The following is a 24,594-nucleotide window of genomic DNA, read 5'->3' on the forward strand; positions in this document are numbered from 1 at the left end:
TTCTTTTTTCTATACATGTACAGAGTTTGGGGTTTGTTTGTTTGTTTTTATGCTGTGCATTTAAAATTAAAAAAAAAAAATGAAGGAAGTTATGAACGTATGAGAACTGAAGCTGAAACATACAAACTGGTGATTGAGCAGTTTGTGTCTACTAGCAGAGGCATGCTCTCATTCAAAATGGGTAAAGCTAATGTCTGAATAGCTTTTCTTGCTGGAATCTCACAGTGCAGGAATTGGTTGCATTGTTTGTTTAGTTCTCATCTCTCCCTACAGCTTGCTCAGCTGTAGCCAGTTCCTTTAAGTCTCTTGTCTTTTGCAACAACTGCCTCATCACTGCCATGGAGCGCTTGTTCATCTCTTGGTGGAGCTACACAGATCCTTTGATGTGCTCTTTAAATTACAGTTGTCTGAGATTACTTAGTTCTTTTTTTTTAATCAGTGACTCTGAGATTCTTGAGCTTCTCTTCAAAATATTCGAGTGATTGTAGACGTGAGTGGATGGCTGTTATCTGCCATCCTTCCTATGTTGCATTCACACAAGTTGCTCCTCCATCTTTACGGATGTAAATGAGTTGGAATAAGGCAAAATCTTCCAGGTAAGCCCTGTGTGTCACAGCAGATCCTGGTTAGCACCACAGCAGGACGTGTCACAGGGCATCACTTCTCTGCTCCAGCGACCTCCACCTGGGAATGATTTATCAGCGTTCATGCTTCTCTGCTGCAGTCACCAGAGCAGAGCACAAGAGGCTGCTCTGCCTTTATGCAGCCTGAGAAGCATCACCAGGGGTCACACACATCGCTGCAGGAACACGTACAGCCATCTCCTCGTGGTGGGGTTATCAGGGAGTGGTAAGAGGTCAGCAAACTTGTGTCAGGAGAACTGTAGGAGCTGCCAATAACTCAGCCCTTTGCTGCTTAATCACACGAAGTGGGGAGAAGAGCTTACCTCGGTGTTTGGTGTTTGATTGATGAATGTCAACTGGCATTTCTCAGAAAATGATTTAACTTGCACCAAAGTGCTCCCATTGTTCCTCCGCCTTGTTGCTGAAATGATGTTTTAATGGTTGAGGAAAGGAACTGCTCAACTGCTGTTGTCTTTCATTCACACCTGAGATCATCGAGCAGTTGAGTTTCACAATGTGGGTAATTATGAGTAATTCAGAGCAATAGTTACTGGATGGTCACCCTCTGCTTTTCTGCCGGAGATTAAGATGAAAATAATAATGCAAAGAGTTCTCTTCCCCTTTTCCTCTCGTTACTGAAGAGTTATTATTATGTGACCATTTCAAAGGCATAATTAGGTAACTTAATAACATGACACCTGCGTATTTCCAGTCCTGTCAAAATTGTACTTAATTAGGGCAAAAATAATCTCTCATGACTCACTGTGAAGCTTTGGTGCATCAGTTAGCAAAAAGGAGAGAAAGGAACAGTGTATGTATGATTAGTCCAATGCATTCAGCAAATCAAAGCAGGGTGAAGTGTCCCTAATCAAGGCAAACATGTTTGCAATGCAAATGCCTAGTGCCTGCTTCAGCATCCTTCCCAGCGTGCAGGAAGCATGAGCCAGCCTTCGGGCTAAAGCTTGGACCACCTCATTAACCCCAGTACAGAGCATTAGCCTCCCATCTTGCTAGTTAGCAGGTGTTCTTTCTTTCTCAGGCTCCTTACAAAACAATTTCTCAGCTTTTCTGGTTTTATCCTTTTTTGCTACTCTCCAATTATAGAGATCATATAGAATCATAGAATGACCTGGGTTGAAAAGGAGCACAATGCTCATCCAGTTCCAACCCCCTGCTGTGTGCAGGGTCACCAACCACCAGACCAGGCTGCCCAGAGCCACATCCAGCCTGGTTTAAACACCTCCAGGGATGGGGCATCCAAAACCTCCTTGGGCAACCTGTTCCAGTACCTCACCACCCTCTTTCTCCTAATATTCAACCCAAACCTCCCCTGTCTCAGTTTAAAACCATTCCCCCTTGTCCTATCACTGTCCACCCCTGTAAACAGCCGTTCCTCCTCCTGTTTATATGCTCCCTTCAAATACTGGAAGGCCACAGTGAGGTCTCTCTGGAGCCTTATAAAGTTCCTGTTTGGGTTTCTATCATCTTTGGACCTGTGATTGTTTCCATCCATATCTCATTACAGAGCAGCTATCATGCGCAGTCGTTGAGCATCCATCAGCATCCCTAATTGCCCCAGGAAGCAACCTGTGAATTTAGTTGTGTAAGTTTGGATAAAAAACGTGGCAATAACTTCCCACTTGATGAGAAGGTTGCAGACTGACTCAGTAACAGTTTTGAAAGCTACAGGCCCTCTGACTGAGGCTGAAATAGCTCACACCATTCACAATCTTTGTTCCTGTGAAGGCAGAGCAGAACCAGACTCGTGCGACGGCTCCCATCCCTGTCCCTCTAACTGTATAACTGTACACCTGCCCTTAGACAGCAGCACCCCATTTCCCCCAAGCTCTGAGCTGCTCTGTGCTCTGGACAGCGGCATTACAATGTTCTAAAGAAGCTGATATGTGAAGTCCCTTGGTGATTGTATGCCTACCCTTTTCCCTTTTTGCTTAACCACAAATTACAAATAGCTGAGCGACTGAATTGCTTGTCTACTGCCCTGCTGCTTTTGAATGTCTTTCTTTGCTCTCCAAGCACGCATTCTAATCCAAGCACATCTCACCTTTGCATCATCTGTTTCTTGTCGTGCCCCTCCCGGCCCAAGTCAAAGTTCACAGAGGAAGATCTGAGCCAGGATGCTAAATCTGGAATAGATATTTAGTGAGTGACTGTATGGGATGGGGAGTACAGGTGATGGACACTTTCTATTTGCAGTCTGAGCTCTTCCTACAGAGGTTGGAGCAGGCTGAGGAGCTGTCTGCCTGCAACCCAGCAGCAATCACAGCACAAAGGCCTGGATGTGTGACAAGGGAATGTAGGAAGGATTTGATTTATTAATTTTGGTGGAGGAATCTAAAAGGGCACAGAAATAACAGTAATTAATGCTGAAGTAGAAATTCTTTGCCCAACTGAGGGAAATGCTGCAGGTAAGTCTTCAAATGCAACTGATTTCTCCAAATTATGAAGCAAGGAGTGAATTAGGTATTAAGATGATGACATTTTCCAAGTATTTATTTCTTACAATCTTAAAATCAATTCTTGAAGTTCAAATGTTCATCCCCACCCCCCAGCATGTTAATCCAGAGTGTTAATATTCTCATATTCTGATGCAAAGATGACCACTTCAGCACTGCACTTCTTTATCAGACAAACTGTGGTGTTTTTCAATGTTTATTTATTAATTTTTGCATGCATAAGTACAGGAAAATGCAAATTGTATTACATCTTAGATTAATCAATTGGAAAATATAGATTTTAACTCATCAGAAATAATGGCTTCTGCCAACGCAAATGGTATTTCTACTGTAAGGAAGTGGGATGGAATTGTTTAAAGAAGCATTGTGGGCTTTTCAAGATGTATTTTTCCCCATCAGTGAGAATGCTGAGGTTTATTCTTTGGAATAAAAGGATTTTTATTAATGTGGAAACAAAATGCCAAAATGTCAGAGTGGTATTGGAGCAGAAATTTTGAGACATGGCTTGAAGCAGTGATAGAGCACCTGGTGGGAAGGCAGGGCCAACCCAGGGGAGCTCAGCTGCATGCAATACAATGCACTGATTGACCTGAAGGGCTGGAGCTAGGACCCACCCCTTCCCAACCCTTTTAAGGGCTGGCATTGGAGATATGGCTATCTCCCTGAAGATCCCTGTGTACTTGAGGCTTTGTGAAGGTAAGCAGCTTCTTTCCTTTATTTCTGTGCCCCTGGTTGTTGTGTCTCAGCAAATCCTTGCTTGCTGCTGCCTGGAGCTTTGCTGCTCTGCTGTTGTTGCTGCATTTTCCATTGTGTTACAGCATTATAAGTGTTAACATTTTAAGTTACTATAAACACAGAACTGGAAAAAAATAAGCATGCTGTAAAGAGTCAGACTGCATTATGAAGCAGAGTAAGCGTGCTGCTCTGGTGTCTTGATGAAAGATAAAGTAGAAATTGATATATGTACCTGCCACTTTCTTTGTGCTCACACTTCAGAGCGCTCTATTGAGCAATGAGTTGGGGTTACATCACAGAGCACAATCATACAGAGATCCTGAGATTCTCTCAGAAAGCTTTGGAGGAGTAGATATGGGCTTCCAGGCAGGGGATGAGAATGGTGTATTCAGGTGTGCGTGTATATCCAGTAAATTATTCAGCCACTAGATGTCCCAATGTGTGGAGCTGCAAATCCAGCATGAGCAGTGATGTACAGAAATTACAAACCTGGGACTCAGTGCTGATTATCTGCATATTTTTAGCCCATGGATTTGCAATTCCTAGAAAACTGCTGAAGAGGCTCTAAAACACAACCAAAAATGAGGCTCCAAAACACAACTCAACAGCAGGTTTGCATGCAGGCTGTGACTGGCTGATTAATTGCCATCATGCACACAGGTTGTACTTGTATACTGGCTTAGCAGATGCTGTAGCTACTCAGTCTGTTAAGGATTGTTTCTAAGTACCACGTGGCTGGATTCAGTACTGCATCTTGCTGCTAAATGTTGTTTTTCCAGATCATGCGATTTTGAGAGATTTTACAAACCCAAAGAAACATGGGTCTACTGCTAAAGGAAATGCAGTGTTGAAACCCTGACCTTATGCAGATGAGTGAGAGATGTAACATGGGAGGAGGAGAAAATGATGAAATTCAGCTGATTTTTATTTTTTTTTTTTAATTATTGTTAATTCCTATATCATAAGCAGTGGAAATGCCATGCCTTCATCTCGCAGCTGCTCTCTCTGCCTGTGAGAACCCCCAGCCATTTACCTGCAAGATGTGTGCAGTGAAATTCCATGTTGCTGAGGGATGTTCTGTGCTCAGGAAGAGCTTTTGAGCCAGCCCTTGTTGTAGAGATGAAGAAATGGCTGGGCAGAAGGAGCACCCAGCTGTTGTTGTTATTGCTGGCTTAACTGTGTATTATTCAAGCAGGGTTGGGTTGGGGGTCTGTGTTCTTTGACTATCAGGTGGTCCAAAGCTCCTCACTCACATATCCATGCACTGGGATGAGAAGGTTCTGTGGAGTGGCAGATAGATTCAATCACAGACTTGAGGCCAAAGGATCAAGATGGATTTCAGCTGCTTTTCTGCACATTCATGTCTCATGGAGTGCTGCACTCAGCTGTTGCCTCCTGCTGGTTCACCTGCCCTGGTACGGTCTGAGAGAAGCAGTGGGTGCTGAGGCAAAGCATGGTGTTATTTTGGGGCTTTTATCTTAACCAATTTTCAGTTCCAGTTTTGTTTAGAGAATTGTTGCGAGTGAGAGAAGGGGAAGAATAAATAACCAAAATATGCAAAGAGTAAATAGGGCTTTTATTGGCTTCTGTGTGCTTACAGCAGAGCCCATTCAGAGTTCTTAGTGTAATTTCATTAGTGATTTGTTGTTACAGTTCTTGCCTGCTCATGAATTATTTACCTGTTGTACAGGTGTGAGTATTTGCATTAGAGCCAACTGGTGCATGTGTAATGTTCTCTGTGAAGTACATCAGTGGGGTGGGTGCATTTATTCTCCTTTTATCATTCCATCCATTATGCATGCAGTTGTACACTTATACCTGAGGTGGCATTTGAATATGGAATGTTTTTTAGTTGCAAGAGCTGCAAAATGAGGCCAATTCCTTTCTACCTACTCCTGAGAACGTTCCAGCAGTGACCCCCAGCTTATTATCTGACCCCAGGTGATGTGAATTCTGATCTAACTCAGATCACCTGTGGGCTCCTCCAAGGCTGGACATGAAATAAACAAAACGTCATCACCTGCTGCAGATTTCTGTGCTGTGTTTGGGCAGAGAGAGGGATGGGAGCACCTTAGAAAACTCAGCTGGAACATTTTGCTGAGCTGCTGGTGTGGAGGAGGGAACTCTTAATATTTTCCTTCAGACTGCAGTTGTGTGGTTTATTAAAAATTACTGGGATGTTGACACATACCAGGGAGAAAAGCTGCTTTTGCAGTTGTTTAAGTTCATGTGGTTGAAGGCTAGAAATCCATAGACTCTTCAACTATCTTCATGGCACAGTAAGAGGTGCAACCTGAAATGCAGAGATGTGGGGAAAACCACATTGAGTGCACAGGTGGCAGAACTGATGGCTGCAGATTCTGTCTGTCCTTCTGGTTGGTGCTTTTGTGCTGTGTGTGACGTGGTTGGAACCATTCAGGAGGGTTCCTCTGGTTTGCTTTGTTCCTTCTTGCCTTTAGTTTTTCTTTGAACTTCGATGCTTCTGCTGACAGACTTTCAGTTTCTTGAAAATGTAGAAAGCCAGATGTGAAATACGGAGTGTGTTAGAAAACAAATATTGCTGCCAAGCTTAACCATTGAAATGCAAGGGATGAACAAACTTCTTCCTTCCAGCATACTCAGCTTCTCCATTAGTGTTTCTCCCACTTGCCCCAGTAATGCCATGAATCCCCTCTGACTGAATTCCAGATGCACTTTCCTTCTTGCTCACTCCCTGATATCAAAAGGCAGATCCTCCCTTCCCCTTTAACTTCCCTCTGGTTAAACCTCAGTGTGAATTGCAACTATATTTCTAACAGAGGTGGCTCATTGGGCTGCCAGAGCAGATTTAGAGCTTTGTTTCTGTAAGGTGCTGTACTTCCAGTGTGCATCAGTGCTTAAAGAACACATGGTTTCATCTGCAGCTCAATTTCACCAGCTCAGAGGTTGCTGCATTCTCCCCACTGAGGTCTTTTTTTTTTTTTTTTTTTTTTTTTTTGTAGAACACTTTGCATCTTTGCATGTCAGGTGCTCTGATTGAAGTTACCAGCTGCTGCCCTTCTCTGCTTATGCTCTCTCCTTTCCCATCCTAATAGTTCTATAAACTGAGAACTCAGTATTTTAATCCAAAGTGCCAAACATTGACTCAGTGGCATGGGCAGAAACGGTCTGTGAGCTGAACTCAGAGCACGTGGCTGTATGGAATGGATGTCCTTGGAAGTAGGGCTGTGGTTGTTGACATGCAAAGGCTTAAAGAAGCACAGGAGATGCTGTAATGTGCAAAACCATTCCTGTGTGCCTTCCTGATTGTGTTCCTTTGTGGCTTTCTGTTTGTTGTTATTCTTTCGGAGCCCATTGGCCATGGAGATGACCTTAGGCTGTTGAAGAAAATGTATTTTTCATGTGCTTGCTCTCAGCCTTCGCCACTCTGCTCTTGATTGTGGTCAGGCAAACGCATGACAGAAAAGAAATAAGAGAGCTTCCGATGTGATGTTCTCAGATATTGATTTATTTTTTTTCCCCCCCTCTTAAAATTCTGTTTACAAATTCCTGTTGCTTTAATTATGTGTTTCTGGCTGAAAGCAGTACAAAGCTTGCCTGCAGGACCAATTGATAAGCCTTCATTCTAAGTCCATGTAACTAATCCTACTGTATTTCTCCAAAACTCACCGGTCAGGGATTTCTGAGCACTTTGACAGGAGCAGCTGAGCACCCTTAGCATGTGATGCAGGTGGAATAGGGTGATGTTAATGGATGAACTCAAAAATAAGGAATACAGCCCCTCCGCTGATTCCTGTGCTCCTGTTGCCTAGTGCAAATAGGGCTTATCTCCAAAAGAATGGCAAATGGAGAACAAATACATTATCTTAGATTTTATGTCCTTGCTCACTGGTGCACGTTGTGATGCATTGACCTGGAGCGTGCCACGCTTGGCTTCCGCAAAGAGGATTCGGAGTCACGGTGGTACGAACCCAATCACTTTACCCTACAGTTGTGTAGGAGCCTCACGGTGAGCACTTTGTTAGCAACGCTGTGCTCTGAGCGCCTCGCTTTTTGCTACCGCCGCTCCCTGCGGCTGCACCGAGTCCTGAAACGCGTGGGGTGCAGCTCCCTGAACCCCAAAGCTTTGCTCCTCCTCTGCCTGCAGCCGCTTTGCACCTCTTAACTGCCTAAGTAAGGCAGAGCGGCTGTACCTGAGCACACCTGGGCTTGTTGGCCCTTCTGTGCACCGAAATAGGTGGTTTGCAGCGAGCCGGGGGGAAGGGAGCGTGCAACAGTGCCCCTCACGGCAAGGAGAAGCACGCTTGGGCCAGGCGCTGTTAGTAAAGATGGCACAAGCGCTGTTTGCTGCGGGCTGAGGCGCTGCTCCCCGCGCACCTGTTAAGGGCGGTGCTTTGCTAAGGAGAGCGTGGCTGGAGGGAGGGGGAGAGGCAGGCAGGATGCGCTCTACTCCCACCCCCTCCGCTCTCTGCTCGGCCCCGAACACCGGAGCTCTTCGGGGGGGCTCTGCGCTTTGCCCAAAGCACCTGGCCCCGCCCCACGTGCGGCTAATTAGCGGCGGGGGAGGGGCGGCTCATTAGGGATGCGGGCGCGCACGGCGCCTCGGAGGCAGTCGGCGGGAGGAGCGGCGGCAGCGCGGGGCTACGGGCACAGCTCCGGCTCAGTGCGTGCGGGGGGGGTGGGGGTTAGGCGAGAGGAGGGGAGGAAAACAGGAGGGGGGGGGGGAAACAACGCGGGAAGCGACTTCTCTCTTCACCTGCGGCTCCGGCGGAGGTTTGCAGCCTCAGCTCCGGTCGAGGAAGGAGCGGAGTTGCGGGGCCGGCATGGGCGGAGGGGCTGAGAGGGGCGGCTGCGCCCCGCGCCTGGAGCTGCTGCTGTTCCTGGGGCTGTGCGGCCGCGCGGCAGCGCTGAGAGGTAAGCGGGATCCCCAAGCCATCCCTCCCCGGCAAGTTTGTAGACGGAAACCCTCGGCCGGCCCCGAGCACCGTTTGCTCTGCTGGGCGAACCCCCGTCATTTAAAAAAAAAAACAGAAAACAAAACAAAAAAAAAAACCTCTCCTCACTCCATAACCCCACGGGATCGCGGTGGGAGGCGAAGCGGATATGCCCCAACGTTGGGGTAAGGAGAATAGAGCCCTGCAGGAGAGAAACGGGGGCCAGGGACCGAGGGCGGGACGCAGCTCCGGTCTGCGGAGCATCCTCGGGAATGCGGCGTGTGCGGGGCTGCGGGCAGCGCTGGGATACCCGCAGCGGTCGCGGGGAGTGGCGGAGCCGTCCCGAAATGATGGGGCTGCGAGATCGTGGACTGTTCTGACAGCGAGAGAATCCAACACCTGGCAGACAATGCGAGTGCCTGCGCTTGGGTGCGCGTACGCGCGGTGTTATTGATGTACGTGCGATGTCGGGGTCCGTCCCCACCTCCAGCCTGGCACTTCGGTACGTTGAGCTCCGATAGGGCCGGGCACCGCGCATCGTTGGACCCGGTGCTGTGGGCTGCACAGAACGTTCCCTCCTGCTGTTGCGGTTTTACAGAGCAAACCTGCAGCAGGCTTTGTAGATCCGAGCACATCCCTCTTGTTGTCGCCTTTCTCGATCTCTCCACGCGTTCCCGCTGGGGCTGTGCCTCCATCTGCTGCTGTGGGACACCATCCTCTGGTCGGGCATTGCCCGTGGGTCAGACGCAGGGCTGGGCCACAGGTGGCTGCTGGGCAAAAGCATCCCTTGTAGAACTGAACTGAACGATGAGAATGGGGGGAAGGCTGATATTACTTAGTATTTATTTCAAAAGGCATTTGTGACCATAAGGGACTGCATGTGTGTGTTTAAATCGGTGTTTCCTATGCATCTGGAAGGACTCTGGGGTGGATCTCACACTGGGAAGTGTGGTTGGGATCAGGCCCCGTGAGCCTCAGAAATGTCACTGCAAACCGTGTGGGTGTAGTGGGGCTGTTGCTGTTAAAGAGTTTTAGTTCAACTAAAATTTTCCATCCAGGACGTTTCAGGCTGAAATAGGATGGTTTGGTTTGGGAGTTGTGGGTATCCTTAGGGTCAGCTGGTGGCTGCGGTCTCTGAGCTGTGATGTGCTGTGTTTGGTTGTGGCTTTGGCCGAAGCAGTGAACCCCAATCACCGACCTGCTGAGCTGTAAGGGATGCAGGTGAAGTTATCTTCAAGCCCCCTCTGAGACAAATGGTATTCCGAGATCCTGGTTTGAACTGAGTTTAAAGAGAAATGAAATGACTGTAGATAACCTTCACGCTGCATTTGTCTGTTGGAAGGAATGTCTGTGCATTGCTTTGGGCTTTTATTTTACAGCAAACAGTGCATAGACACTGAGGGAATTTGAAAACGAGGTGGAAGTTGCTAATATTTTTTTAATCTCATTGAGGTATTGAAACTAGTTTTAGGCTGCATGTATCCAAGTAAAGATGTCTCTAAAACGTGAATGCTGGTTTTGCTCTGCATCTCAATATTAAAGCCTAAAGCTACGTGTTTCATTGTGTTCCTACATCTGTGTGCTTTTTGTTGTAAATAAGCACCGTTTAGGGATTTTCCTTCTCTTGTTGCAACAGTACCAGTGCAGCCATTGCTTCTCACTTCTGGTTTTATTACAATAAATGCTCCGCTAAGCCTCCTCATGGAACAGGGCATGGCTGAGCAGCGAGCCATAGGAGAGGGTGTCTCAGTTTGGAATTGAGGGATTTTTATTTTTTTATTTATTTATTTTAATTTGACTTTCTTTTGTTTTCTTAATATCACCCAAAATATGCGGTCTGGAGAGCTGTGAATTTAAGGCATTGCTCTGATCTGGGAGCTCAGCAGACAAACCAGGTTCTGGGCAACAGAGCTCTTGGAGGAATAATGCTTTAGGGAGATAAAAGCAGTTGATGCTAAGATGAATCCAATGGCAGGGACAGGACTGATAGGTGAGTTGTTTGTGTCCTGGTTCTACCTCTTGTCTGGAATTTAATGCCATCCTTGCGCAAATTAGATGAACTTCTGTTTGCTTCATTACGAACGGGCTGGAATTGCGTTTGTGTATCTAGATTCTCTCAGTATTTGCAGTGTACCTCATTGCCACCAGCTTAGAGCAGCCTGGGAGCCACCGCTGCTGCTTTTATTTGCAGAGCGATGTGGATTTGCTGCGCTGCATTCAAGGAGCAGGGAGGCTTTTTGTGTCCTGATTTCTGCATCTGAAGGAGGTGTGTTATGGCTGGTGTTGCGTTAGATTGTCTTCAGTTCTCATTCTCTGTTCCTCGTGCCCCGCTGAGAGTAAAGCTGTTTATTTGTTCCTATGTTCACCAGTTTACTACCTGGAATATCTCTCATGTGCCGACCTCAACTGAACAGACGCTGTCAGCATATGGATTTATGTGATCTTAAAGTACAAATGTCACCAGGATCTCAGCAAAGCGGAGAACTGAGATATTAACAACTGACGTGGGGTGAACAAAAATCAAGGAAAAGCTCTCATGAGCTGTGTGCATCAATTGTATGACTGTATTCACACACATCACATAGTTTTGCTGCATGAGGAAAAAGCATTCATTAAAACAACAAATCCCATCTCTGAGCCATCCTTCTACTCACCGTGCCTTTGTTTCTCTGCCAGTATTTGTATCTACTTCTCAGCTGCTCAGGGAAGAAACTTCTTTGACTTGGGGCTGTGGTTACTGAGTAGTTGGTTGCTTCTCTCTGGTCTCCATGAAGATACAAGCTTGCTTTGCTTGTGCTGAGGTCTTGCTTTGTGTAGGAAGAGAAAGGAAGGTTTGGGAGAGGAGGATGGAGAAGCCTGGGGGCTCAGAAAGCAGCATTTCAACGCTGCCATCAGAACGTGGAAGTTGTTATGCTTTGGGACTGACAGAATCAGTGCATGTATTAGTTCTTTTAAGTCACTGTTCAGTGGTGTGTTGGCTTCCAGTCAGTCCTGCTCTTTTCTGCATCTATTGCCGTGCTCATCTGCTATAGCATAGTTCATGAGATGAGGTGGGATAGAAGAAGCATTTCTATTGAGCGTGAGGCTGACTTTGGACCCTCTGTAGAAGGGAGATCCACTTATTGGGATCGTTTTAATTTGTTCCCTGATCTACTTGGGTGTATTGCTGCATTGCTCAGAGCACACTGAATTTATTTCCTGCATCCTGTTGCAGCCAACGTTGGTGCCAAATGCTGCTGAGACAGAAAGCTGAGGAGTTGCACATATGATCCTATGTTGGAAGTGTGGTGCACACATCTCCATCCCACTGTTCCTTTCTGACGTGCATCTCTGGGTGATATTCCCTCCTGTCTTTCCATAAAGGAACCCCTTCCCTGCAAAGCAGTGTGTTGCAGTGCTGCTTCTCCCTGGCTCCTCATTGTGCACTTGTGCTTCTCCACATCCACACAGTAGAGCTCTGCAATTCTTATCTCTTCTGATGCAAAGAATGAAGCTTGAGCTCTGCAATGATGAAATGAGCTTTCCAAGCTATGAAAGAAAATGTCCATCTTCGCAGAGGCAGGGGACTCTGTATCAGGCTGAATTGTTAGCAGTGAAGAAGAGAAGCTAATCTGATGGTTGTTTCACAGCGAATTACAGAACGCAAACATCAACAGTCTGATACAAGCCTAGATGGAAAATTACTTATGGTGCAAAGGATCCCACAGGGCCATCTGATGTATGTTTGCTGTATTTTCAGGCCTGCTTTCTGGGGAAAGGTGGAGTCAGAGGGAAGGAGCAGAATGTTAACACCAGAGGCTGCTGTTTCTGTTGTTTTCAGCAGCTGCCGCTGTTGCAGTGCAGCAGATGGTCAGCTTCATTTCTATGAAATGGTTTTTTTTTTTTTCCATTTCTACTTTTAGAGAACCTCAATTGCCACACTGCCTCACCTTACAGCATCATTATTTGTAAATGCCATTTTTTTTTTTTTTAATGCTTAACCGTATCTTATGTGGTCCATAAACCACATTGGAGAACATCTTGCCAAGAAGGCATCGAAAGCTTCTAATTTGAATACACGATTTGGTGACCTCAGTCTCAAAATTCTACCTCCACCACTTTGGTTTGTGGTTTTTGTCCATTTCCCCCTTCCCACCTCCTTTTTGAGGCCTTTTTTAAAGCAGCAAACAGGAACAGCAGCAATAAAGAAGTGCTCATTGTGGTGCAGTTCCATGTGTTGGGGTGATGAGTGGCACCCAGTGCCCCCTGCTGGGGTTTGAGGCTGTGTTTGTGTTTTCCTTCAGTACTTTGAAGGCACGCTGGATGCTTCTCTACATAAAATGGTGCAATAAAAGAGCTCAGCTTATGTGCAGATGAAACCTACTGAGTATGTCTGGAGATGAGCAGTGTAAGCAAAACAAGTGCAGTAGGAAATAGTGTTGGTGGGTGGGTGGTGATGGTGGTGTTCCTTATATTGGTGCCTGTTGTAACAATAGGAAAACTTGAAAATCAGAAGCTTTTTATTTATTATTCCTGTGCAAAACATCCAAACTTTGCAGCTGTCAGGAAGCACAGAACACACAGCACACCTGCTCTTACCTTTATGCTGAATGGGCAGTTGCTTCAAGTTTGGATGTATTCTCTTTTTTTCTCAGCAATACGTTTTGTGGATCTCCACTGTTTCTTCTTCAAGCACTTCTGCATGTGAAATTAAATTGCTGGAGTCCTGGCAGGCAATGGGTGTGAAAGGAGCAAATGTGGAGGCTTCTTAGAAGTGCTGAATAGTTACTCACAGAATGGCTTCCATGCTTACAATGCTCCTAATAATAGATTGCATTGCCGAAAAACAAATTTGCTCTATTAATTGAATTCACCTGTCATATAAAACCGCATCTGATCTGCAGTTCAACAGATGCGTCTGTGACTTTTATGGTGACAAATGCTTCAGGTTAGCAGTGTTTTGGGCCAGATTTAAAACCACTGAGGGTCTGTGGTAAGCCATTACCCTTTGAAATATTAATTTCGCCTTCCAATTCCGAGGTATTTGCTGCCACTGATTTATTGCCAGGTATTTGCTGCTGCTGACGTAGCTAATAATGGATTTGAGTTGGAACTTTTTCTTATCTTTTAACTTGGCTGTAGAGAACATGGGCTGTTTGCTGGGAGTAGAAGAGTGATGCTGGGTCACAGCTTGCAGTGCTTTCCCTGTCACAGCTGTCGTGCAGCTCAATGAGGGGCGGCTGCAGGATGCAGGGTGATGCATGTCCTTACTGTGTCCTGATGAAGCTGTGTGTGCTGTGCTCATCGTGTGGTTCTCAGAGCTCAGTGATGCTGGAGAAATACCCATACATCAAAGTAGCTCTCATTCTGAAATTTAATTATTTTTTTCTTGATATCTGTGTGTTTCCAAAGGTTTTATGAACTTCTCGATATGGTTCATGGGCAAATGACTGGTGATTTCTCTATTTCTAAGAGGGAAAGTAGCTGAAAAAATGCTTAAGGGATAAATAAAAGTGGAAATAAAAAGCCACTGCTCCTATTCATCACTATATATTATAGAATCATGTCAGATTTGTAGGTCTGACCTCGAGTAACGTGGTGTAACTTGTGCGAAATGGGGTCACTCAAGTTGAGATGTTGAGATCTGTCTCCTGTTTCTGCCTGCTCTGTCCAGCTGCGCGCATTCCTTGAGGCAGAAGGGTTGCATGGAGCTTTAGGCTGCTCCAGAGATGCACCATCCTGACACGAGGAGGTCGGCAGTGTGTGTCACCCTGTTATTTAACCATGGATTGAGGGGAAAAGGCACTTAATCATACATTGCCTTTGTTATCAGCCCTAATCCTTCTTCTTTTCCTGGTAGAAGCAACTTCAGTGATGTTAAATTAGTTTCTAAGAAGCAGTGGTACTGTGTTAAGAGAGGAAACAAGTCATTCTTTTCCAGCTGGCACTTGGTAACAGCTTATGGCTGTGCTGAGTACCTAAAGGCTGTTAATACCAAATTTGCCACAGTAACAGCAGAACTCCTTCAGCTCCCACTACATTAAAAACGTAGGACTTATTTTGCGTCAAATGAGCTAACAAAATAAAAGATGAATTTAGAGTATTTAATCTGTCAGCATCAATGAATCTGAGAGGATTATCATTCCATTACTGCTAATAGATTTTTTCCAGAGATAACTCTGCTACTTGACTTGCCTATTTCTGTGAAGATTTTTACAGATCTAATTTAGACTATGATTTAAATACTTCGGCTCTATTTTGATTTGAATCTGTGAGTTAGTAATGCGGTGCCTGACTTGTTTTGAGCTCGGTAACTTCACTTCAATCATTCGAATGAGAGCATCTTTAATTCTTGATAATGTGGGGTTTTCAGATCTGAGTTGTGCTAAACATGACCTAACAGTTGGAGCTGACTTCTCCTTGCCTCCTTCCTGAGGAACAGCAATACAAATAGCATTGCCCTTACGATGGGTATCAGAAGCATTGATGCAGACCTGGTGCTTACTCATGTGTAGGGAAAGAGCCCAAGGATGGGGATTCTTATTTCCGAGGTCTCTCGGTGGTCGTTGATGTGTGAAGGTTTTTTGAAGACAAATAAGGATAACATCATTTCTTACCTTATAGGATGAAAAAGGGAGCAATTGTGTGTTCTGACCATCACTCCAAGTGAGCTGTGGGTAGGAGGGAGAGGAGTACATAGCAGAGAAACTTCCTGACTCTAGATGGAGCCCAGGCTGTAGGATTTGATTGCAGTGATTGCAGTAATGCCCTCACAAAGGTCTTGCAGCCCAACAGTCAGATGTACTGCAGTGACAGGAAACCATACAATATCAGTATTGCTCTGCAAATAAATTCCCCTCTCACAGTGTATGTTTCAGCAAATGGCTCCACAAGACAACGTGCCCCTGAGTTGTGTGTGAAGGTTAAGTTTGTGCAGGTTGGGGTGATTTGTTTTTACTTTGGGGTTAGTGGGGCTGTGTTATCCAGGTATGGGTGAACCGATGCTCCCACTGGACTCTGAATTTAGCAGAAAATAAACCAGAGAGGAGATGTCAATGAGGGCTGTCCTGTCCTCATACAGTTGTAATCATCCCCAGCTTCAGCACTGCATCTCTGTAGTTTGTGATGTCAAACTGGATTACGTGGCTATTGAAACTCTGTGAATTTCACAACCTCTCTGGGCTCTGTACGTAATTAAAAGACTTTGAGTCTCCAGTGTTATTTAGTCTTTCTCTAATTAGCTATTTCTATGACTGTTTTTTATACAAATATTATGTCTGCCACCTTTTCTGTATGTAAGAGTGAGACCCCTCTGCTGGTCCAGCAGTGATGGAGTTCTGTAGGAGGGGGGAGGGCCAGTAGAGCATTGTCAATTGTATCCAGAATATCATAGATGAAAGTAATAATTAATGTTTTACAGCTAGATTCTGAGTGCTGCCACTGGTTGGTGCAGCGGTATCTGGCCATCTTGCAGCCCCATAAATGAGATCATAGCCACTAACAACTTGGCAGGGCTACTCTTGAGAGATTTTTTTGTGCCTTTGGAATGTCACTTATAGTTACAGTCCCCTTGGTCCTGCAGGGACAAAGGGTACACTTCTTGTGATGGAGACAAATAACAAGCTGTGGTCCCCCTGTGTTTGGCTGCACTGTCATGTCATGCAGCCTGCAGTGTTCCATCATCTGAGCCTGTCATGCTTAACCTCTAAAGCAGCTTAACATGAGGAAGTAGGAGAAGCTGTGAGTGGGGAAATAGAGCCGGGCCTGATGTTGGTTCATATTTTTAACCTTTAATTTCCTTGGGAGTATACCCATAAAAAAAAAAATACAACCACAAAATGTTACCAGCTCACACCAAGATGTTTTTAATCCTGCGGAAGTTCCATATTTAAAATGCTTTATTAAAGGTATAAAATATTTTCTATGGAGCTGAACCATTTTTCGTGGCAGAAAGATAGGAAAGAGACTTCAATAACACAGGTGTTGTTATGAGGGGAAGCAGAAGGAGGAATTCTTTTTTTCACTGCACAGCTTCTCTCACAGCTGTGAATAAAACAAAACCCACAGCCCCCTAAACAGTTTGTTTTTTGAGGTAGTTGCTCACAGAATGATGTGTGATGTGTCCAGCCAAGGAGCCTTGTAAATGTAGGACTGCAACTTGTTTCCTAGTGGTTTGGATATTTTTTTTGCCTGATAAATGCAGAAGGAAATGGAAGGGTAGTGAAGACATCTGACTCAATCTCAAATGAGACCAATAGGAATCAACTCTGATCCAAATATGAGGCCCCTGAGCTCTACGTTGGTTTCTGATGGCTTTAGAAGGGCCAAGCGTTGTATGTGCACTCAAGGTTTTCCACCTGAAAAGACATCTGAAAGTTTGGGAGAGCAAAATGCACAGTGTTCCTAGAGCAGCTTAGCCATGCTCTTCCTGACTTAGGCTCCGGTGTCCTGCAAGCAGGCTGTATTTCTTTGTGTTGAAGGCTTGCAATTAAATCTTAGCTGATGATATGTTGTGGTGGCTTGTGATGCTTCTCATGGGCTAGGCTGATGCAGCAAGTGGCTTCAAATTCATGTCTGACATCAGCTGTTAAACTTATTTTAAGCCCAAGCTGTTCTTCTTGCACTCCTGTATATTTTAAATCTCCTACTATTGTGGAAAGCAGTAGGAGAAATCTTCTTGATGGCTGTTGAACAATCTCATCTCAGTGGTTTTCTCTAAAACAGATCCAGTGTTAATAAAGACTGAGAATGTTCCATGAATAGATTCCTATTCAGAGCGCTGAGATGATGTGCTGTATTTATGAACAGGGATTTTAACCTCTAGGTTGTCATTAAACAATTTCTGCTGGAGATCAGCAAATCTCTGGTGGTTATTACTGACTTGGTAACCTATTCCACTGATCTGATGCTACAAATCTTTCAGTAAATTGTTTTAATAAAGAGAAACCTATAATGAGGTGACTATGAGAATGTCATTTCATCATATTAGGGGTCTGTAAGACTTCACACAGACAGGTGGCTGTATTGGCTGCCTATGTGCTTCCTGCATTCAGTTTAGCAATCAGAAGAGGACAGAAGGAATAGTCCAGAAATTGTTTGATTGCTATGTGTTGCTTCTGAGATGCTTCCAAAACAGGTTTGGTTTTTTTTCAGCGCTGACATCTGAGACAATACATGTGATTTAATTCATAGCATGGTTGCAGACAGCGCAGTCGTATTTCTTCTGATCTTCTGTGTTGGTTTTTTCAAATGACAGACATGATTCTTGGTTATAATACTCCTCCTTATAGGCTGCTTGTTAAGTTAAATTTGTGTGTCTGCTACAGTGAGCAATCCTGAGTTTACAGTCAGTAGCTGCTGTCCCTAATTCAGTGTCTACTTTCTGTGCTTGAAGCAGTAACTGAGATGCTGCTGTGAGAATACACAATCTGCTTAGTTGCAAAGAGAAATTAGCATTTACACAGGAATCCCATTTAGCCTTCTCTTAGCGGATTTCTGCCTTATAACCTAAAATCAGTGCATCTGGATCTGCTCTGATGTGGCTTTTCGATGTGGCTTTTCAATATGTCAGGTCCAGCTGACACAGGAGACTTTGGACCACCTTCAATGGGTTGTGCAGAGCTTCTTGCCAGCCTTTATGGCTTGCCTGAGCTTCAGGAAAAAAGTGCAATGAATTCTCCATGTCTCAGCTCCTTCCTTGTGCATCTCCCTTATTTGTTAGCAGTGTAGGGATATAAAAAAAGAAACAGATCTGATTCTCCAGCAGTTTGGGCAAGCTGTATGCTTGTTGGACCTTTCCAAAGAATATGAAAGAATTGTTCCAAAGAATGGCCAACATATCTTTACGTTAATAAAGAAATGCCTTTTGTTGCACCTCTGAGTGAACTGGGAAGCTATGGGGTTGGTTAAGCACACAAAGTGTGGGTGATGTGGCTGCTCTCTGACTTGGCTTCTCCCTTGGACCATTACTCCAACTGTAGATCACTGTAAACTACTTGCCTTCGCCTCCATTTCAAGCATGGAAATGGAACAGAGGGGGCAAGTTATTCTAGCAAGTACTGACTTGTATTCCAGCTTGTTTGTGTGTATTTATGTTATTGAAAGGGGCTCATGAAGCATTTGTGGCAGTGTATTCCACATGGCATTCAGAGAGGAGGCTCAGGAGTTGATTCCATGGACAGCCGTTGGTGGGAAATGGAACCAAGTGTCAAGTAAAATCAACAGGCTCTTATTTATAGTGGAAGGAAATGCTGCACATCCCTATCTGTTCTGAAAGGGGGAAGCAGGAAAAAACACCACCATGTTCTTGTAGACCTGTGCTTGTAATGCAGACACGAGAACATAACAATCCACAGTTTCTGGTAGCCTGGAAATTGCTCCTAGCACGCTTTGCACTTGGCCAAACACAGAGCAGTTGGGTTAGCTGTGTCACAGCAATGACTAATGAGCAAAGGTGTGGGGTTTGAATGGTGCCACCTCCTTTCTGTCATTTTATGGCAGTTAATAACCTGGGGCGTCTCGCTGCATGTGGGTCCCTCCTCCTTCCCCCCCCAATTTATTTGCATCTTGTAAGAATGACCTTGTTATATTTCAAAAAGACAAATTCTGGGGAAGGCAGAGGCTGCCATAGCTGCTGGTTTTCCCATCGGCAGAGTTCTTTAGCTCCTAATTAGTTGCAGAAGAAATCCAGCTGACAAAGAAATAAAAGATGGAATTCACATACTCAGCTGTATACTACTAAGATGTAAACAACTCCAGAATATGCATCAACAGGGTCAGCAAGAATGGTTGTATTTTATATTTGGTGTACTGTTACTTTATGTTGTATGGTGGAGTGTTACCTTATGGAAAAATCAGAGATGTTCACATAGCCCAGTTCTATGTATGAACTAGAATATAATTTTGCCCTGTGATGCTGAGCACCCCTCTGGAATCCCAGCAGTGTGTGGGCTCACTCAGCACAGCTGGAGAAGATGAAATACTCTGAATTACTGCACGTCATTCTGTGTTATTTCATCCCAAGTTTTGATCCTTCCCTCTAGGTTCATAGCATGAGTTTGGCTTTGTTGCGTGGCCTGAATCCATAACAGGTTCATTTGAGTCTGTCACGATGACCTTACATCTGACTGTTCATGCAGAATGCTGCTTTCTGCTTTTCTCCTTTATCAGAGAGCTTTGTGGAAAATAATTTCCATTGATATCATAAGAAGGTTATGTTATGTGGTGATTTCTTATTCTTTTTAATGCTATATCAGCATCTTGTTCAGAGTTTTTGCTGCACTTTGGCCGTGTGTGATGAGGTGCAGGCACTGTTCTAGATAGAATTCAGGCTGTGATGAGAAGACAGGTGAGAATAATTACTGTTTTATGCTGCGTTCTGAAAGGAGTTATCTATAAATATCTGTCAGGTTACTACTGCCTAAAAATAATTGTTATCTAGAGCAAAGGCTTTACAGAAACTTGGAAAGAATTGAGCTCCCACATGCTGAAATGACCTTCATGCCACAGTCAGGGTGGTTTCCTTACCATCCTTGTGCAGTGGTTCCCATAGTGCTGTGCAGGAGGCGGGATGCTGAGCTGTGCCCTCCTGCTCCAGCTGTTTGAACACAGCCCCCAGTGCCAGCAGGGAACACTGCAGGGTTTGTAGGATTCCCTGAACTCAGGAAGGTGTTCTGACATTGCAGAGCTGCTCTGGGCTCTCTGCCTATGCAACTTCCATCTATCTGCAGTTGCTTTATTACACCCAGCGTGCGTTTTTGTCCTCTTTTGCCTTAAACTTGGCTCCAGAGGCACTATGGCCAGGCTTGGTTTACTTTTTTTATGTCACCAAATGTAATGACAAGGCCTCCTTGACACTCTGATAAAATACACAGTGTTTTAGAAGAAATAATTCAGCTCTTGAAGGCAAGCAGAACAGATGACCTGAACAGGTAGCTGCCTTTCACCTATGGGTACCCCCATCAGTTATTTGTATTGGTCTGGCTGGGAGAGAGAATGACACAAACCTGCTCACACAAACTTTGGGGCATTCTTAATAATGCTCAGAGCTAATGAATTATTGCTTATCAGAAATATGAACGTCACATCTCGATGCCTGCATCTTTAAAAGAAACTTCAAAAGAATATTTTTGTCTCTCAGATTCCCCAGTTTTTCGTAAAGGGCTGAAAAACACTTTTTAGAACCTTAAACTGCCATCTTCTCTCAAATCTGTCTTGACAACTGTTTAATGGTGTTATCACAAATGGACTTCACCAGTGTTGGAGATATCTGAGCAATTCTAAATGGCATGGGAGTTTGTGTAGGCTTGCTGCTGAGGGAAGAGCTAGATTAAAGGCTAAATGCATCTTGTGTGCTGTGATGTATCTGATACAGTGAGTGGGAGTATTGTAGTCCACAAGCTGAAGTGAGTAGAGCAAGATGGAAGGCAAACAGCACTGAAGACTTCCAATCTGTTGGGATGGATACTTAGAGGTATTACAAAGGACAATCCTGAAGCATGGCTTCAATTTCTAACCAGTGTGATTCCTACAGTGTGGCTCTGTAGAATGAGCCTCTGGTTTCTCTTTTTCAGGCTCTTAACTTTTCTCACCATGAGCTTTAGGGACATGATTTGAGTGTCTGAGGGGAGAAAGGAAGTGAGCAATTCCCTCAAATCTTACTCTTGAAATCACTCCATCTCTTGGGCAGCTGACTTGGAGTGGGCTATGAGAGATGCAGGTGGTGTTTGTGTAGACGTGGGTATGATAGGAAGATGCTGGCAATGGGGTGGGTTCCTGTATGCTGCCCAGTGCTGTGACTGGCAGCAATTGTCTTCTCTCCATAGGTTTTTGTCTCAAATAGGGCCATTTTCAGACAACTGCATAAGCTTTGTGCCCGATGTGTTCTGGAAAGGACAGTATGCGATAAGTTTGGGGCTGTTTATTAGCTGTCTTGGTCAGATGTTTTGTAGCCTTAAATCTCTTATGTGCCTTGCTGCATTTAAACCACAAGAAGAACCTGCAGAATGTACGGTTTTCTTCAACTATGTGACTTTCCAAACCAAAAGGAGGGCTCAGCTCTCCTGTGGGCTTTCTCCTGTAACTCATAGACTGCACTCATTGCTGTGGATCCCAAGCAGTGCATGAACCACTTAACTCTACTCTTTCTCCATTTAATGAACGGAGAGGAGACTGTTGTTGTTCCAGACCACGTGCTATGGGCCACCTTCACCTCTGTGCAATCAGAAATGTGATGTGATGTTTGCTCTGGTGATGCTGTGGGGAAGGGCATTGCCTGGAGTCCTATTAGTAACTCATAAGGCTCAGAGTACAGAATCTTATTTTGTTTTTCTGGAAGGTGAGGGTAGCTTAGAGCACACCTTTGTTAAGCCTTGGTTGCAAGGGTTGTGTGCTGGTAGCAGCCAGTTGTTCTGTACTGATGTTTCTTATGTGATATCTGCACCTTTACGGGATCTGAAGTCGTGTCTTCTGGCTGCCCTGTTTGCTGTTGCTGTAGACAATTTCTTACAAGTGAAGCAGGATGTTTCTAATTGCTGTAATACAGAAGGAGGACAAATGGTCAGCTGAGCAACTTTTTAAATAAAAAATATGCTTTTGTGCTTTGTTAGTATGTGATATCTGTCCTTGTCTTGGTTCTCTATGCCTTTCTCACATCAAAACAAAAGATGTTTATTGGTTTGCCTTTCTCAAGGGAGGAGTGCTGATCTACTCATGAGGAGGTCTGGCTTACAAAGCTTGTGAAATCCAGAGAAAATCCTTTGATTGGCAGCAAGAATTGCCAGTGTGTTGACTTTGTGTGCTGCAGCCTCACCGGAGATCTGCTTTGATGCTGCCTTGTTTCCTGCTAACATGAAAACAAAAGTTGCTGCGCTCCCCATTCCTGGTTTAGCTGTTGTAAATGCGGCCCCTGGGGAAGCTGTTTGCTTGGAAATGATTTGCATGTTTGACAGCACCTTCTTCTCCCTGTGTTAAAAATGTAGGGCAGTGTCTGTCAGCAGCAAAGGCCCTCTCTTCATTTTCCCTTCTTTTCTGTGATTGGTTAATTATGTTTGTGGGTCCAAAGGAAAAAAAAAAAAAAAAAATGCTGTTACGCAGGCAATTGACATTAATTTTGCAATAACTTAATCTGTGCCAAGGAACATAAAATAGATCGAAACCTGAATTCGAATGACTTTAAAAACGATAAAATAACAGCATGCAGTAGAGCTACAGTGTGTTATCCTTCAGACTTGGGAAGCTGTTGGAAGTTGGAGTGTTGTGGTCCATCCCAAAGGGTCTGTTTTAGTTTGATACGTTAAATTGCATTGAAGTATAAAAATAGCCTCTCCTAAATTACATCTGCACCATGTGACTTCTCAGCCCTATTTACTTTCTTCATTTTAATCCTACTAAAGTTATGACTGAGAACATTATAAGCTTTTCTATTATGTACATGGTAAAAAAAAACCAATTAGTCTTGCAGTGCTGGGCCTGGGATCATGCTGGGGTAGTGCACTCAGTTGTGAACAAAAGAAAGTTATTAGGATCATTTGCAGCAGGATGCTCTGGAAGCCACTGAAATATGTTTGATTCATTGAAGGTGGTTTCTGAGAAGGTCCAGCACTGTATTTCTTTGCCCTTTAGGTCCTCCTTGTGAGAAAAGCAAAACTCCAGCCCCATAAATTGGCTGCGTCAGACTGAATGAGGGAGGACCTCTGTGAGTGTTTTGGAGAAAAGGGGCTCTTATCAGAAGTGATGGGGAATCTGTATGCAGTGCAGCCCATGATGGGAGCACTGGGAGGGCTGACTGGGTCTGAGTTCTGAGAGCGTGAGTTATCAGCTGAGTGTTGCACAGGAAGCAGTGGAACAGCTATTAAATGTTCAACCCTGCCTTGCTAAGGGATGTGTGTTTAGCGAAGCAGCCAATTGCAGCACTATATCTGCTGCTTTGACCCTCTTTCAGGACACAGTTTTATTTTCTCTCCCCCTCCAATGACATCCCAACTCTCTGCGGATAGGTGCTGACTTTGCACAGTGTAACAGCACAGATTCTGGCCTCGTTCCTTTTCACCTTAAAGTTCAGAACTTGTTCTGAGCAGATGAATGGTTGGAGGCTGTGGCACTGCCTCCTCCTAGAAGGAGAACAGCTCTGCAAGGGCTCTTTGGGGTTTGAGATCCAGATCCTGCATCTGGTACGTGGCTATGGGTCATCCTGATGAGCACCAGGAAAGTGGAAGGATGAATGTTTGGTCCCAGCAGTAAATTACAGAAGCATTTGCTGAAAGTGCCGTTCTGCTGTTTGCCATTTAAATAATGATTTAATTGCATGTGAATTAAGTTGGGTGATTTGTATTTATTTATTTCTTTAGACAAATTACTGCTGTCAATGAATTTTATAAACCATGACCTCGACTCTGCAACCTTCTCTCAAAGGCTTGGAAAAATATTCAAGCTGCTTAACCACAATGCCAACTGTCAAATACGTCGCTGTGCTTTGCCTGCCCTCAACGTTTTCTGTCACTTGGGGATGGCAGGAACTTCTCCTGTTGACTGTGCAGGCATTTGCTATCTGTCCACAGGACATTCTTTGCTTGATCAGGCAACTTTAATACGATGTGTACTAGTGAGCGTTGTCTGATGATGAGGGATTGTTTGATTCAGCATCCATACGACCTCTGAATCCCTTTACAGAGCTCGGAATCATTGTGTGGGATTGGATGTAAGATACTTTATAAGAATTCAGGATAGGAGCTATTGAAATATGTGATTAGAAAGGGCTTTTGGCACGTTTTCTGAAGTTGGGAATAATTGGTTGCTACCCAGTGTACACATACACCATGATGGCACATCAGAGGGTGTGACAGTCTGGTGCCAGTCTGCTCCATCACTGCA

At 44.6% G+C, this 24,594-nt stretch overlaps 1 protein-coding gene across 1 annotated transcript in view; it reads left to right on the forward strand.

The window, feature by feature from the left end:
- Nucleotides 1–8,634: 8,634 nt before the first annotated feature.
- Nucleotides 8,635–24,594, forward strand: part of UNC5D (unc-5 netrin receptor D) — an 85,675-nt gene continuing 69,715 nt past the window's right edge. Inside the window, exon 1 of the mRNA XM_042835229.1 lies at nt 8,635–8,725. Within this exon, the coding sequence (XP_042691163.1) occupies nt 8,635–8,725 (91 nt within the window). The remainder of the gene's footprint in view (nt 8,726–24,594) is intronic.

This window comes from Centrocercus urophasianus, unplaced genomic scaffold (assembly GCF_019232065.1).
Source record: "Centrocercus urophasianus isolate 14NV4802_14NV808 unplaced genomic scaffold, USGS_Curo_1.0 seq_50, whole genome shotgun sequence".
Taxonomy (NCBI): Eukaryota; Metazoa; Chordata; class Aves; order Galliformes; family Phasianidae; genus Centrocercus; species Centrocercus urophasianus.